Source organism: Sphaeramia orbicularis, chromosome 12 (genome assembly GCF_902148855.1).
Source record: "Sphaeramia orbicularis chromosome 12, fSphaOr1.1, whole genome shotgun sequence".
NCBI lineage: Eukaryota > Metazoa > Chordata > Actinopteri > Kurtiformes > Apogonidae > Sphaeramia > Sphaeramia orbicularis.
Window position 1 is genome coordinate 76,075,473 of NC_043968.1, and position 16,595 is coordinate 76,092,067.

General features: G+C 36.1%; 1 protein-coding gene across 1 annotated transcript in view; it reads right to left on the minus strand.

Annotated features, from left to right (window-relative positions):
• uhrf2 (ubiquitin like with PHD and ring finger domains 2) overlaps nucleotides 1-5,418 on the minus strand; it is a 104,488-nt gene extending 99,070 nt beyond the window's left edge. Inside the window, exon 1 of the mRNA XM_030150445.1 lies at nucleotides 5,266-5,418. Coding sequence (XP_030006305.1) covers nucleotides 5,266-5,418 — 153 coding nt within the window. The remainder of the gene's footprint in view (nucleotides 1-5,265) is intronic.
• Between the last annotated feature and the right edge of the window lie 11,177 nt (nucleotides 5,419-16,595).

Genomic DNA, 16,595 nt, shown 5'->3' on the forward strand with positions numbered 1-16,595 from the left:
TAGACAGGTCTGTCTAGGGATTATATGGGGGTGTGTTCCATGCCGTACATTAGTGATGCGCAGATCAGCAGGTTACTCGCGAGTCGGGTCAAAAGAATGTCAGTTTATTTGTGGGGGAGGTTGGGTCAGGTCAAATAATTCCACAAAAGCCCCTCGAGTTGAAAAAAACCTGACTCGTGCGTCACTACCGTACCATGAAGTGAAAGTGAAACTTATAGACGCTTTACTCATTCCTCTAAGCCTCCCACTGTTGTGCAGCTAATTTTCCTTTGCCCTACCTTCTGAAAATTAAATTTCAGGGGCAGGACATTTGTCTACCCCCCCAGAACCGGGATCTCATGACTAAATCTGATCTTCTAAAAAATGCCAGAGGCATCCCTACTAGTGGTTAATGTGATTAATCAGTATTTGCATTTTCCTCTTACAAACTCATTTTTATATCAGCATTTAAAAATCCACTACTAGTTGATCTCAAGGAAAAGGTGTAAATTTTGCAACTGCTTTTGTTTAACAGAAGATATATACATCATTAAAAATCTGCCCCTGTATTGAAACATTAAACTCTGAGCCTGCACACTATGCAATCATCTGCCATGAACATCTCAAGGCTGAAAAGCTTAGAGTTTTTACATCACTGTCTTCCTCAAGTACAGTGTGGAGAGAGACAACTTGCTTTAGCCACTATGTGGGAGTGACAAAAGTACATAAATCCACTACAAGGTCACTCGGTCGGACACACACACACACACACATACATAAGCCAAGGTCCAGCAGTCCTCCGATGTTTTTGTTTTTTGTCTTTCAGCAGGATTACACAAGAGAAATTTTAAATTCCAAGCTGCTCTTCTTTTTAGTGGATCTTCTCTAAAATGTAATGGGTGTGTCATGTCAGATCCATGCCCTACTCTACCCTTCCACCATGTTTTTTGAAAATCAGCACAGAGTTTTTGTGTACACCAGCTGACAGACAAACCAACCAAAAAAACCCCCAAAACAAAACAGTAGACACAGATGATTACATTACCTCCTTGGCAGAGATAATAAATGAATTAATCACAGTGCTTTGACCACACTATGTTTAAACAACGTGGGGTATTGTATTCCAACAAGCCGGTTGTTTACTACTTCAGACCACTCTCAAGACCAAAGATGCAACATCTTCCTCACAGTTTTGCCCTGAACAGTTATTCTTGTTTCTGTACGAGTAAAAAATTAACGTTCAAACAGTGGGTCTAACTAAGAATTTTTGTCTCAACTGTCAGAGCATTTAATGACACGCTGAATAGAGGCAGAAAGTGGCATGTACTTTTTAAGAGTTAAAAAGATGGCAAACTAAGACTTAAAACTATCTCAGCTCTGACTATTTTAAAGGTTCTGTGTTCAAACGAATGCCACATGAAATGAATTATACAATGGATGAGGACATAACAGAGAAGAGAGGGCACACCATACTGAAACACACTAGGGGGACAACATTTAAAGTGAACTGTGCGCTAGGATATATTTATATGACGCGTATGTCACTTCCATACATTAACTCTGAAGTATAACATTAGGGATTTTTATTCAGTTCATGAAATCAGAGTTCAGATGAATGATAAAAGCTGATAATAATTATTATGATACAATTTCATATCATGTCACAATATCGTTTTTGTATATCATAATTTTTTCTTGTCAGTGTCCATATAACTTCATATAGCGATAATTCTCCTCAGTAATTTTTTATCCCTTTACATTACCTTTTGTCCAGTTTACCAAATTTTGCTCAAGCATGTTCTTTTAAATCAAACTAACATTTTATGATTTAAACTGGTGTGACTGTTCTCTACCTCCAGGTTTCTAAAATATTCTGACCACAAAAAAAGTTTACACCCACAAATAACTAAAGCAACAAATGATCAACTATCACTGTGACAAAAATCAGTCTGTAAATTCAAAGACGTTTTTTGTGATAATTAGATTTTGGCGACTATGAAATTTCTAATCTGGATAGGCCTAATGTTTTGTTGTTTTTTTTTTTTACCATATCACCCAGCTACAAATAAGATTTTAAAAACAAAAATATATGACGGGGTAGCTTAAAAATAAATGATTGTCAACTCAAATAATCAAGAACTAGTTTTGGTTAATTGGTTAATTATTCATTCATTCATTTTCTGAACCTGCTTTATCCTCACTAGGGTCATGGGGGTTGCTGAAGCAAAGGTAGGGTTCACCCTGGACATGTCTCCAGTGCATCGCAGGGCTGACATACAGAGACAAGCAATCACTCTCACATTCAGTGCATGTCTTTGGATGGTGGGAGGAGCTGAAGCACACAGAGAGAGCCCACGCAGACACAGGGAGAACATGCAAACGCCACAAAGAAAGGTCCCACCCTCATCGACTGGTGTTGGAATCGAACCCACAACCTTCTTGCACGAGTGCTATCCACTGCACCACCGTGTCATCCACTAATCAATTAATTTAAGTCATTTTAAGTCAAATTCCCTGATCCCCACCATTTGAATGTATATATTTTATGTATTCTTCCCTCCTCTACAACACTAAATGGGATTTCCTGAGGCTGTCGACCAAACAGGGTTTTGGAGAATGTTATCTGATGTTTATTATATTTTATAATCCGAAAAACTTGAGATTTTCCAAATGATTGGCATCAGCAAAAGTTTATGCAGATTGTGGCTGATGGTAATATTAGACCTCTCAACTGGGAATACTGACTGAAGGAAAATAACAACCTAAAAGATAAAAAATATTAATCGGAATGATAAGTCTGAGGTTCAGTTCTACATTTAATGATAAATCCCTTAAAGTGTGAAGTTCAGTGATTCATACTGCATGTTTGCTTCGACTGTTTCTATTGTCTACTGCATTTTGACTGGGCAGAATGGGTCTTAATTACATACATTTTATAAGGGAAGGGCTGGGGATGATATGGGCCAGTCAGTCAGCTTTCAGGTGCTTCATGATTCAAACTATTATTATTATAATGCCTGTTAAATTTCCACTGTTATCTCTCCTCTGCAAGAAATTAATCAATTACACTGCTGAGCAATTTTTTTACAAAATATCTGCTTCAGACATTAAATGTGCTAAATCTTACATACTTTAAGAAGATAAATCAGAAAACAAATGACCAAAGTGCTGTTTAGCTTATGTTTTCATCATATATGATGGTGTGTTCTTCGACATATATACTGGTTTCTGTACATTAATACAATGGATTTATAAATGTTCCACTGATAGAACCTGTAAAGTGACTGTATTGTCATGTACAGGCAGTGTTTTGAGGTAGATCTGGTAGCTCTGACAAACATTCCTTTTGAATAAAACCCAGTCTCTCATTAATTTTCAGAATTTCACATTTTGACCCAAGACTGTATCTTAGAAACTACAACCAACCAGCACTTTGGATTTAATTTTTCTTTATTAGTGACTCAAATTTGGTAATGCTGAACTACTTTTACTCTGGAAGCATTTGACTTGTACACCAGTGTTACTCAAGGAGATTTACAGATTGGAGGACAATTAAAAGAATCATTATTAAGAGCACTAGATAAAATCTAATAGAGCTGCAACCGATTAATCGACTCAAAGTGATCCAAAAAACTTATTCAACCACAATTCTCCTGAATCAAAGCTTTGTTTCTTTCATTTGTCTGCTGTTAAACATGGTTCCACTGTTGTGTTTCACACGGACGCTTATTGTGACACTCAAAGAAGCTTCAATTCAGGAAAACTGCAACAGAATATTTCCCTTCAGTCAATTCGAGTCAATTAATCAAATTGTGAATTTTTACATTTGCTTCAAGCACCTAATCCACAGGTGTCAAACATGTGGCCTGGGGTCCAAAAGCGGCCTGCCAAAGGTTCCAATCCGTCCCATGGTATGAATTTTCAAAGTGCAAGTTAGGGCATCAAACTCAAAAATAATATAATAACCTATAAATAATGACAACACCATTTTTTTCTCTTTGATTTAGTGCAAAAAACATTAAATTATGAAAATGTTCACATTAACAAACTATCCTTCAACAATAACATGTGATTAACTTGAACAAAATGAAGAAATGAAGAAAATTATGTGCAATTTTAACAATTTTCTGTCTGTTACTACATGTTTTGTGCCTTTGTAGATCTGCTCTGTAATGCATAATGTATAAATCATAAGTCGAAGCATAATATTGATAATATTGTACTTTTATTTCTTAGCAAATTCCGGGTTTTTTTTCAGGTTATTCACATCCTTTTTGATTGGATAGTTTGTAAATGTAAATAATGGCATAACTGAATGTTATTTTTTGCACTGAAGCAATTTGCAGTTGTCATTATTTAGTGGTTATCATGCTCTTATTTTACCGGTCCGGCCCACTTCAGATTAAATTAGGCTGAATATGACCCCTGAAAGAAAATGAGTTTGACACCCCTGACCTAATCAATTAATCGGTTGCAGCTCTAAAATCTAAGTTCCTTTGTTTCTTTGGTATGCAATGTATGGTTTTCTGATGATCCAAAACACAACCATGGTCTTCGGATGCAAAACACACACAAAGCATATAATCCATACATCTGCTTCTCTGTCTGGAATATCATTCAATGTGAATGTTAAATCAAAGAAAGCCCACAGGTGCAGTGTGCGGCCAGCTGAGTCCTGGGTGTAAACACAACTACACTTGCGTTTAGATGTCACGGCACGTGGAGCTATGAGTCCCCTCCCCCCTCCAAATATCGTTACCAGCATCATAACACACCACATGCACGAGCCCGTCGGTTCCAGTGGACATAGTCAGGCTGCAGTCCACATCCACAAGTTGACAAAAAAAAAATACAAGCATACTATGAAGGACATGTGGAAACATCTGCAGCCCGGTAGTCCACTGTGAAACTGTTGTACGTGGGTGAATAAGTGTTGGCGCTACTTTGCTGTACATGTGGAAACAGAGGGCCATGTTGTCTTTGTAAACAAACACATCTACGGCAACACGGAGACATTTGTTGCATGCACGTCTCCTCAGCTCTAACCCAGACAGGCTGCTTGTGGATCCGTCTATTTTATGTAATGCTGCTGTTTCCCAGGGGCTGGCACACCGCTTACCCCGGGCTCTTGCGCAACAACTATTGGCGAATTCCTATCAAAACAGGAAGCTCGCACGGGTTCGAAAGCAGAGAGGACCACTCGAACACCACATCAGCACCAAAAACCTGTCCAAACACTCCAAACCCCACTGTCTGCGCCAAGGAGGAAGACAAAAATCCCTTTACCTGCTTCCCTCGGTAAAACAGCCGCTGTTGTTGTGGGTTTACATTGAAGATGTCCTGGATTTTCAACCGTAAAGACTCAATTTTGGTCAATCTAGAAAGATCCTCAACGGTTCGCGTCTCCTTCCCGTCTATAGTACGAACCTGGATCCACATTGTTGCACCGCCCTGTTACGCTTAAAATAAATAAAAAAGACAAAGCGGTGATTTGGATACGGTTATTGTTTTCCAGTGGTAAAAGGAGCTAGGTTGAAAAAAAAATGTTCAGGGCTCCATAGCGGTTTCCTCTGCAGAGGTAACGTCGGACTGCCTCGCGCAGGAGGTGGCTCACATGAGGTCGCGGCGCCAAGCAAATCTCGCGAAATCACGTTCGAGCCCGCACAGTTTGGAGTTAAAGGCGCAGCTCTCCATTAATGTTTGGGGGGAAGAAAAAAAAACAATGACGGAATTTTTAGATTGTCTTGAGGTTAAAAGTGTTTCAAAGTGTATGTCAGTACCGCGGTACTGTTTATGTTGAGTGTATATGAGCCTCCGTGTGGTTTGTTTTTGTGTAGTACTGAGCTAGTGCTTACGCAGGGGCTCAACAATAGAGAAGAGGGCCTGAACAGGAGATGGAGCTGCAGCCGCCTGTGTCTGGAGGTGACAGAGGTGGGTAGTGTTAGCAGAGGAAATGTAGGCTCCTTTACCTCTGGGGCACACATGGGTACCATGAAGTGAATGCACAGTGTTTAGATAGAGGGAATGGGCTGCGAGGGTATGCTATTAACCTGCTCGTCCCTCTTGTTATGCTGAATAGAACAGAATAGAATAGTTTTTTGTTTTTTTTTACTGCATATATTTTTTCAATATTAAACCTTTATTGATAATTAACAAGTAGAAAGATGCAACATTTAACAGAAATAAGCATCACATATAAATTCAAGTATTGATACAAATAATAAAGAGGTAAACATAATGCAAAAGAGTGCAATACAAAAAATAGGACCAATGGCCCTGTAGCTTACCGGACAAATTAAAAACTTTGGGAAATGTATCTAGATGCCATTTATTATCACCCAGTTATGTGTATTTATTACATTACAGAAATTGCCCATGTTTTGGTCATATTCCAATCAGATCTGTAAAAAATTCAAATTCCAACTTGATATCATTGATACTTACTGATTTATTGTATCAGTCCACTTCCTATCTGTTATAATGGGAAAATTTTTCAAAGTCGCACCAAATCCAGAATCAGATCGGGATCGGAATAGTGTCAATACCTTGTGTTGACATCATCGTAAAGAAGCTGTATACCAAGTCTGAAGTCAATCAGAACTGTAGTTTCGAAGAAAAAGACGATTGAAATTTTGTCCCCATAAGAGCCCATGTTAAATTTTCCGTCAGTTCCAGATCCAGAAGAAGATCCTGATCAGCATGTGGCCATTATGTTTTGGTCATCTCCCCATCAGGGCTGGACTGTAGAAATTTACATGTGATATTGTTTATATTTACTGAGTTATTGCATCAATCCGCTTCCTATCTCTTATAATGGGGACATTTTTCAAAGTTGCACCAAATCCAGAATCAGATCCGGATCCAAATAATTTCTCTAACTTTTGTTGACATCATCATAAAGAAGCTATATACCAAGTTTGAAGTCAATATGAATTGTAGTTTCGGAGAAGAAGACGATTGAAATTTTTGTAACAGACGACGACAGACGACGACGACAGACAACGACGACAGACAACGACGACGTCGGACATCGCATGACGACAATAGCTTACAGCCTGTCGGCCAGTAAGCTAAAAACAAAAGTTATCAAGTACTAGCAGCATTGTACCCATGGTGCCATTGTGTGTGAAAAGTGCCTATACTAAGGTTATTATCATTAACAAAAACAGAACGAAATGACAAAAACTAAAATTGAAAAAACATTTTTGTTAACTGAAATAAATAAAAAGTCGAATTAAAAGAAAAAAAAAAACGATACCTAACTGAAACTGTATTGTGTGCTTACAAAACTAACTAAAACGTATAAAAATTATGGATAAAAAACCCTTAGTTTTCGTCATTGTCATTGTTGATATAGGATAGAACATGTGAAAATTTTGTCTAAGATCAGCGGTATAAGAGGTATAGAAGTCAGGAGACCAACGGTGAAAGTATGGAAGGTTTCAGTTTCGTTTTCACATAAGTGACGTTGTGTATGAATCGCACCCCCACCTACATTACCCCACACCCCCAACCTGCTATAGGGAATTTATGCATGGTACTGTACATATGTTTGTGTCTGTACTCGGTGAGCCGCCCTAACCCCACCTCCAAATAAAGTGTCCAGGGTAACCCACTGATCCGCGCCTCACTAATTTCTTTGAATAGGATGGTGAGGAAGAGAAAATATATGAAAAAACTGAAACTAATACTAGAACTAAACTAAACTAAAACTAAACATTCAGAAAAAACGACAACTAATAAAAACAAGCAAACATGCTCTAAAAACTAATTAAATCTAACTGAATTAGAGGGGAAAAAACTCAAAACTAAATAAAACTAAACTATAATTAAAAATCCAAAACTATTATAACCTTGGCCTATACATGATTGTAAATGGACACAGCAAGAGCAGCAGCAATTTTGTAAAAAAAAAAAATGCTTTGATGTTATTTGTTCACATTATTTGGGAGTGGATATTTAAAGAATATTTTCAAGACACAATTATGCATTTGGACAGTTTGCTTATTTCAGTACCATCAATTTATAGCATTGGCCTGTCAAGCATGATTAAATTCATACAGCGGTAGTGAACTGCAGCCTTCACATTGTAGCATCGTCTGCTAGCAGGAGAAATTTCATGAACGGCAGCATAACCACTTCCGAAAATAGAGTAGGGATGAAGAATTCAAAGTAGAGAGAGGCTAAAATCACCCAGCATACCTCACAACATTTGAATACGGACATAAAATTGTGCCTAGTAGATAGTCAGGTAATGTTTCTATTCATTTGGCGAGTTTGGTGGCGATCGGGCCTGTGAAGGCTGAGGAAAATCTGTACAAACGCCCTCCTGTGGTGCAACATCGATTGGACACAGAACATGTATTATATAGAAGGATTAACAAAAAATAAATGATTAAACAGCCTGAGGGCTTGTTCACGATTGTTTGTTAAGGCTAATGTTTTATAATACATTTTCTTTAACTCAGATGTTGATGTTATGGAGGGATCTGCAGAACTTTGCCTTATGAATATGATATTTGCCCATCACTATGATTAGATTAACTAAGAAAATTACAGGTTTATTAGAGCATTCAAATTTAGCTATTTCCCTTGGAGATATTGAGATATGCTTAACTTTCTCCTGTTCCCTCCAAAACATGTTAGAGGAGGCACAGTCATGAAATAAGTGCAAAATTGTTTCTGGTTTCTCATTTTTACAGACAGTACAGTTGGCATCAATGTCAGCAGATCTTGAGAGGAAGGAATTGCAGGGGTAGATGTGATGTAAAATCTTAAAATTAGTGTCTCTTTTTTTATTGGAGAAACAAAATTGAAAGGGATTAAGCCACAATACACATCAATTTATATTATTCAACTTTCAATTGCAAACGGATTTGCATTCATTCATTTGCAATAAAATAAATGGATAAAGAGAGCCGGCTCTGTCTTAGGCTGCCCACTGGACTCCATTGAGGAGGTGGTGCACAGAAGGATATTGGCAAAGCTGACATCCATCATGGACAACCCCTCCTATCCCTGCCCCACACTTTAGAGGCCCTGAGCCGCCCCTTCAGCACCAGACTTTTACATCCCCATGTAAGAAGCTCATTAATTCAGACAGCCATCAGACTATACAACAGTTCACATGCAACCGCAATGTAAATACTATTTTAATGTTTAAACTGTTTAATTCTAATTCTCTAATTATATAAATATTTATATAAATATCAAATTTCTCATTTTCTTTTATATTTCATTTCTCACTTGTGTTTTGTTTTTTGTTTTTTTCTTTGCACTTGTGTGTTGCATGTTGCTGCTGTTAACTGTGAAATTCCCCCATGGTCAAATCAATAAAGTCTAATCTTATCTTATCTTAGGTGAGATTTTATAGAAGAGAAGAGAAGGGCTTTTATTGTCATTGTGTGTACAATGAAATTAGGAGTGCTAATCCAGTCAGTGCAACAATATGAGTAAAACACCAGTACTTCAGAAAATAAGAATATAAATGTAAAATGTCCAAAACTAAAAAAAAAAAAGATCAGAAAACGGAACAGAAAATTTTATGAAGTAAGATAAGAATGGAGCTAAGTAGAATAAAACATGAAAATAGACATAAAATATGAATAGACACAATATTTACAGTATTATCGGTATGTATTATCTATGAAACAGTATGTACAGTGGATACAAAAAGTCTAGTAAAGTCAGTAAGAATAATGCAGAGAAAAGTCAGAGTTAAATTTGAGATGGAGGAGGAACTGTCTATACAGAAGAAAGAATAAGCCATTAAATGTGTCCTGTCATGTCTTCATGTTTTGGTTGCATTGTAGAAAGTCAGAGTATGGGTGGGTTTTAGATTTCACAGGCCCAGTGTGGTATCAAGTGAAAGTAATCTGCTCAGTAACAGCTGATAGATCACGTTTCAGTCCTGTGTCCACTCTTTGATCTTCATTCTACTCACAGTCTGTCCAAAGGTAAAGTTAGGTGTTATACTGCCCAAAGATGAAACCCTCAGTTTTAAGACTTTTCCAACTTTATCAGGATTTAATTTGTCGCTGTTGTGCATATTTCTGCCTTTTAAACCACCTGCATTGTCTGGGATAAATAGACAAAACTTTCAGCTCATACATGTATTGTATAATGCATGGCCTTGAGGGAGTGATACTTTGCTTTTTTTAAATGGAATTCTTCATTTTCCAACATTTCCTTGTAGTCTACATGAACTGTAAATGCTCTGCTTGGGTCTGAATTCTTCATTAATTCAACTCCACAGGTCCATCTTCAACCCTATTTCTGAGTAATGACACCAGAAAGGTGGTTTGGAGCGCTGGCCCTTTAAATGCACATGAGCCACTTCAGGCCCCGCCCCCTTCTTGGCTGTGCTGCTCTGTCCAGTTCAACCAACAACTGAACATTTTAGGTAATGGGCTCTAAGTTTGGACATATTTTCAGTATGGACTACAACCGCTGCTGCTGAGAAACAATTATGGAGAAATACTGGAGAAGTGTTCGTCTGAAGTCTGGACCTTATATGTGCAAATGTGGAGACGGAACTAGTTATAAAATGTAACAAATTAAGAAGGAATTAAAACAGGTTGTAGAAATCCACTTGGTTGTTGCCGGAATGAATATAAAGATAGTTTTGCAGCAGCTGGAGGGTTCAAATTCAAACTGTATGAACTTTTAGGGTCCAGATACACAAATAAATGAATCACAGACTAATAAAAGTGGGTTTAGACAAATATGAGCCCTCTAATTTAAGTGATAACTCTTATTTTTATCCATATATGAACAAGTGCCAGTTTACACCTTTATACACTATAAACTAGAACTGCACCATAATAAACATTTGGCCACTGCAATGTTATTTTTGTTCAATATGTTTGTTTTTTTTTTAATTGTTATATTTTCCCCCTTTTGTGCCAGGGAAACAAAGAAAAATAAAGAAATTCAAAAGTTTTTAAGGCCCTCTTCACAATTATGAATGATTTAAAAAAATTAATTGTTTAAAATTATTAAACGGCACAGTAGAATACAATACAACACAACTGATAAACATCAACTACTGACTGGTAAGATGTCATATTTGCTAACAACCAACGTCGGTCAACAAGGGCAGTATTGGCCGGTGCTAATGTTCATCTGATACACATTTAGAAACAGTTCCCACAAATTTGAAGAATGCTGGAAACCATGAACAGACTTTATGAACGCTAAAAAGGAACAAAACATAACACCCACTGTTGGTTAGATATTATGTTACTGTTGTTTTTATTTACTTTTATTTATTTATTTTATTTTTTTTATTACTGTTCTGTTGTTAAAAAAGGGGGATAAGAAAACAAGAATTGAAGGCACTGGAGATATACACAGGAAAATAAATGTACAGATAGTTTGTTTTATTCTTTTCTGAAAAGAAATATAGAAAAATAACAGTGTAAAATGTAATATTTGTATGTGACTGTAAAACATGTAAATTATCCTCTTTATTTGTTTATTTGATGAGGACAGTGCATATTAATGAACACTCAGTACAAATAAAAACATTACTTTGTGTAAATTTGCCAGATTTAGCTGGGAGCTATTTTCCATCTGTAGTCCTCAACATTTAAAAACAGATTAAACATACAAACAAGACAATACAGTGTGTACAACATATTACTATATAAAAGAGTACATCATACAATACATTATTAATACAATAAATACAATATAAAACTGCTAAGAAGAAGAACTACTGAGATGGAAATGAAACACTGAGCAGACATTTTTTTAGCTCTTTTTTAACCCATAAAGACCCAAAAGCCCAAAGACCCACCTGCGACCATATTCATCTACTGATCTAAACTGTTTAATATCTGTTGATCCACTAATCCTATCAATACATGAAATAATTGGTGTAAAATACAGTTCTTCATCTTTTCGTTGTCATCAGATATGACCCATTTGGACGTTCAGAGGCTTGGAAACACTGTCATCTTCTACAACATTGATTCACCAGTAAAACCCATGGAGTTGGATCAATGACAGTGGATGGAGACGCTTATTTTATGCACAGTTTATGATATATTTTGCAGAAAATTTTTCTTTTTCTTCGTTTTTCTCTGTTTTGGATATGACACCCCTCAACTTTAATGTGAGCTTCAATAAATATCTACATAATCAGTACATTTATTATAGGAAAATATTTGATTTTCACTTAAAAATGCAAAATTCAGAGGATAATATTATAGTAAATGGTGATAAATTAATCAAGAAAAGTTTAAAATAGAGAAAAATTATTTTGAGAAATGCCACAAAAATAATGCTGGGTCTTTATGGGTTAAACGTGGAACAGGTGGAGATTTCACAAATGGTCATGTTAGACTATTCCAGCTCTTATTGTTTATAACAGAGATAGTGTTTTGACCTGTTTTAGTTCAGTCTGAACGGCGCCTCACTGTCCCCTCTAGAGACAGATCTTGTACTCAAGTTATTGTCTCTTCATCTTCTAAATTCCTCCAGGGGTGTGTGTGTGTGTGTGTGTGTGTGTGTGTGTGTGTGTGTGTGTGTGTGTGTGTGTGTGTGTGTGTGTGTGTGTGGGGAGGGGGGACAGGTGAGTTTGACAGGTGAGTTTGAAAAACTGGAAGTTTTCAAAGCTTAGCAGATTGTATTTTTCAAGAATTGTACAGTGATGGACCGAATAGGTTGTTTTTTTTAGCAAACACCTTGAAGACTTTTTTATAAAGCTGTTCTACAGGTTTCAGTTCAGTTGTACCTGCAAGTGCTTGCATTACAGAATCTAATAAAAAATTGAATTTAACCCATAAAGACACAAACACCCACCGATGACCAAAACCATTTACTGATCTAAAATGTTTAATAACTTCTGATCCATTAATTCTATCAATACATGTCAAAAACTGGTGTAAAATACAGTTGTTCATCTTTTCATGGTCATCAGATATGACCCATTTGGATGTTCAGAGGCTCCGTAGTTCCCATGGAAACACTGTCATCTTCTACAACATTGATTCACCAGTAAAACCCATGGATCAATGAGAGTGGATGGACACACTTGCTTTATGGTCAGTTAATGACATATTTTGCTGAAAAAGTACCTTGTTCTTCAGTTTTCTTTGTTTCTGTTATAATAATCATCAACTTTAATCTGAGCTTTTATGAACATCTACATGATCAGTAAATTAAATATAGGAAAATGCCTGATGTTCACTGAAAAAATGCAAAATACAGAGGATTTTGTCATAATGAATTGTGATAAAACACTTAGGAAAAGTTAAATATAGTGAACAAAATATTTTGGAACTGACATATAAATAACACGGGGTCTTTATGGGTTAAATAAACATTTCCCCTCTAGAAACATATGCAACTTATAGGCCACTTATTAACAAAACACCACCCAGTGAGGGAAAGGTGAAACAATACACAACCCAGTGGCAAACAAAAGTATTCTTGTAACACTGTAGAAACATGAAGCCTGATATCCACAACTCTTTAACCTGTTCTGGGATGAAACTTCACTTCACTTCTTTAATAAATGGAGATTCAGGCAAATATGAAATGTAGTAATTATTTCTACAAGGGTGATATCAGTGCACACGGGGAAATGTGCTGTTGACTTCCTGGAAGGTAACCATTGAATTGAAGCTCTAAGTCAAAGTGATAAACACCCAAATGACGACATCTATTTTTTGTCTTCAACAGCTACTTTTCCATTAGTATTCTAGTTAAGAAGTCTCATACTATCCATCATAGGGTTTCACCAAAGGATGTCAAAAAGAAGGTCTGTCACAGATAGATAATACCCCCTAGCTGGTCTGAAATACTGTAAAGCTCAGGCCTCTTGTGGTCCAAGTGCTTAATTAACAGTTGTCCCAGATAGAGGCCTTCTTTATGTGCTGGTGGCTTTTTGTACCATAGTCTGTCTGCACGTCTCCGCTGCAGACAAACTGTCCTGTTAATGTGAAGACATGGTATGGACAATACTGGTATACTGCAAGTAATTTTCCTCAGATAATGTGCTTTCCCTTTGGACATTAGACAATGACATAGACTGATTAGACATATTGTCTAACTGTGTTTCTGCTGTTATTGTTGGTGTACAGATGTAGATATAATGTGGTGTGTATGTATATGTGTATGTGACTGTATGTGTATGGGTGTACAGGTTTGTAGGGGTGTGTATATATATATATGTTTATGGATATTCACAATCTTATGTTCTATAACGTGATCAGGCACTAACAGTCTGAGGACTGGAATCTGGGGGTAGGACTGGATAAGCAGTGCCTTCTTCCTTCTCCCTTTCAGGCACAACAGTTGTTCCATTTTCTATTTCTATATATATAGTTTTGTATTTTTGTCTTGTTTTGTTTTTTTCCCTTTTTTTCCTATGTTTTGTATTGTTTGTGTCTGAAATTAACAAATAAACCATTTTTAATAAGTCCTGATTTTAGTTTCATTACTATTTAATTCACTCATACATATTTAAATGCCTCCCTTCTGTATTCCTGACCTTACGAAGCATTTTGTGATGTATGAGAAAACTGTCATATAAATAATTTCAAAGATTCAAAGACTGAAAGATTTTTTTATTGTCAATTCACTAGATACACAGGCATTACAAAGAACTGATAAATGGTTTCTCTCTCATCTTGTTAAATGCCATGAAATTAAAAAAAAAAAAAAAAGTTAAATATAATAAAAATAAATAAGTGGTAAAAAGAATAAACTATTATATACCACTCTTATGTATTCTTACTCTATTTTTACCTCTTTTAATACCAGTAGGAATGGTAAAGTACTGATCAACATAAAACAAATCCACGTCATGTACACAGTCTCATAGAGGGATATGACTTATGAAGGTAAAAAAAAAAAAAAAAAAAAGGCAGAAGTATCCTTAGTAGTAAAGAAGTGCTGAGTGGTCGATCATACATAAGAGTCTAATGACCTCTAGTGGTGTGCAGTGAGACAGGTCTAGTAGGCCCATAGTGTTTGGATCTGTACACACTGTTTAAAACCATACTCAGTGGAGGACACACAGGAAATGAAATTTTAAAAGGATCGTAAATAGTTTTGCATTCATTGATGCATGAGCCTCGTCTGTAATACAGGCTTCATCTACTGAGCACTGAATGGCACGAGTCTGATTTGTGAAAAAGGTTTTAGTGAGATTACATCAGAGGTCACAGACCACATTCAGCCCAATTTGATGTGCAGTAGAACCAGCAAAAAAATAAAAAAGCTTAATAATATATAAATAATGTCAACTCCAAACTTTCCTCTATGTTTTAGAGTGGAAAAAGTTTGCATCTACAAATTATCCTTTAAAACAACGTAAATAACATAAACAAACAAAAATGTCTCAAGAAAAATATATGCAATTTTAACAATATTATGGTTCAGTTTCTCATTTCCACATGTGCATTACAACTTACAGATGACAGTGGATTTACAAATACACAAAACATTTAATAACAGGCAGAATATTGGTAAAATTGCACTTACTTCTCTTCAGATATTTCAGATTGTTCATATTTGTTCAGGTTTTTCACATTTTTTTGTGAAATGATAGTTTGTATTAGTGTAAATACAGTAAAATTACATGAAAATCTTTGCATTTACAAAGAGAAAATGTTTGAGATTTCATAATTTATCAATTATTATGATAGTATTTTACTGATCTGACCCCCTTGAGATGGAATTGGTCTGAATATGGAACCTGAACTAAAATGATTGTTAATTACCTCCGCCAAGGAGGTTATGTTTTCATCGGGGTTTGTTTGTTTATTTGTTTGTCTGTTAGCAAGATAATTCAAAAAATTATGGAAGGATTTTGATGAAATTTTCAGGAAATGTTGATACTGGCACAAGGAACAAATGATTACATCTTGGTGGTGATGGGTGGGGGGGGGCACACTGACCTGCCTTGGAGGAGGTCTGCGCTCTCCGAGTGCTGTTCTAGTTTCGGCTAAAATTCTTATTTATGTGTTATTATAATAAGACATAGATAATTATTTATGAGGTCTTATTCATGTCTTTGTGCATAAGAAATCAATAGAAGTGAATCCCCAAAGGAACTTTGTGTTGGTAAATGCAAGTTCTGCAAATTTACAGGATTTCAGTTCTGTTCAACATGTTGATGGTCATATGAACTATGTTTTCAGCTCAAAAATGTCCAGTTTCATCACAATTAATGCTATATTTTCATGTCACAAATGGCCAAGTTATATTTGAACTGAATTTACCTGAAAACAAATATTCTATTCTTTTGGATTCCCCAATTTTTCTTACAAGATTCTATACTACATATCACATGTTTTATTTTTACAGGTTCAGTATGGAGTATGGTGCTGAGCCATCCTGCTTATGTCACGCCAATACATACATTAAGAATGTCACACGTCACTTTTTAAATCAACAGTTTTCTAATAATAAGCATTTTTACAAAGAAGTAACAATTCTATATTGTTATTTCCTCTTTAGTATGATGATAAACTATACAATAAATAATTATGATACTAGTTTTTGCACAGGGATCATTTATGGAAACGGTGACATGGCTGCCGAGCATCAGTATGATGGGATCCGTAACAACCACGTCACATCTGTCCACTGCCACATTTTGT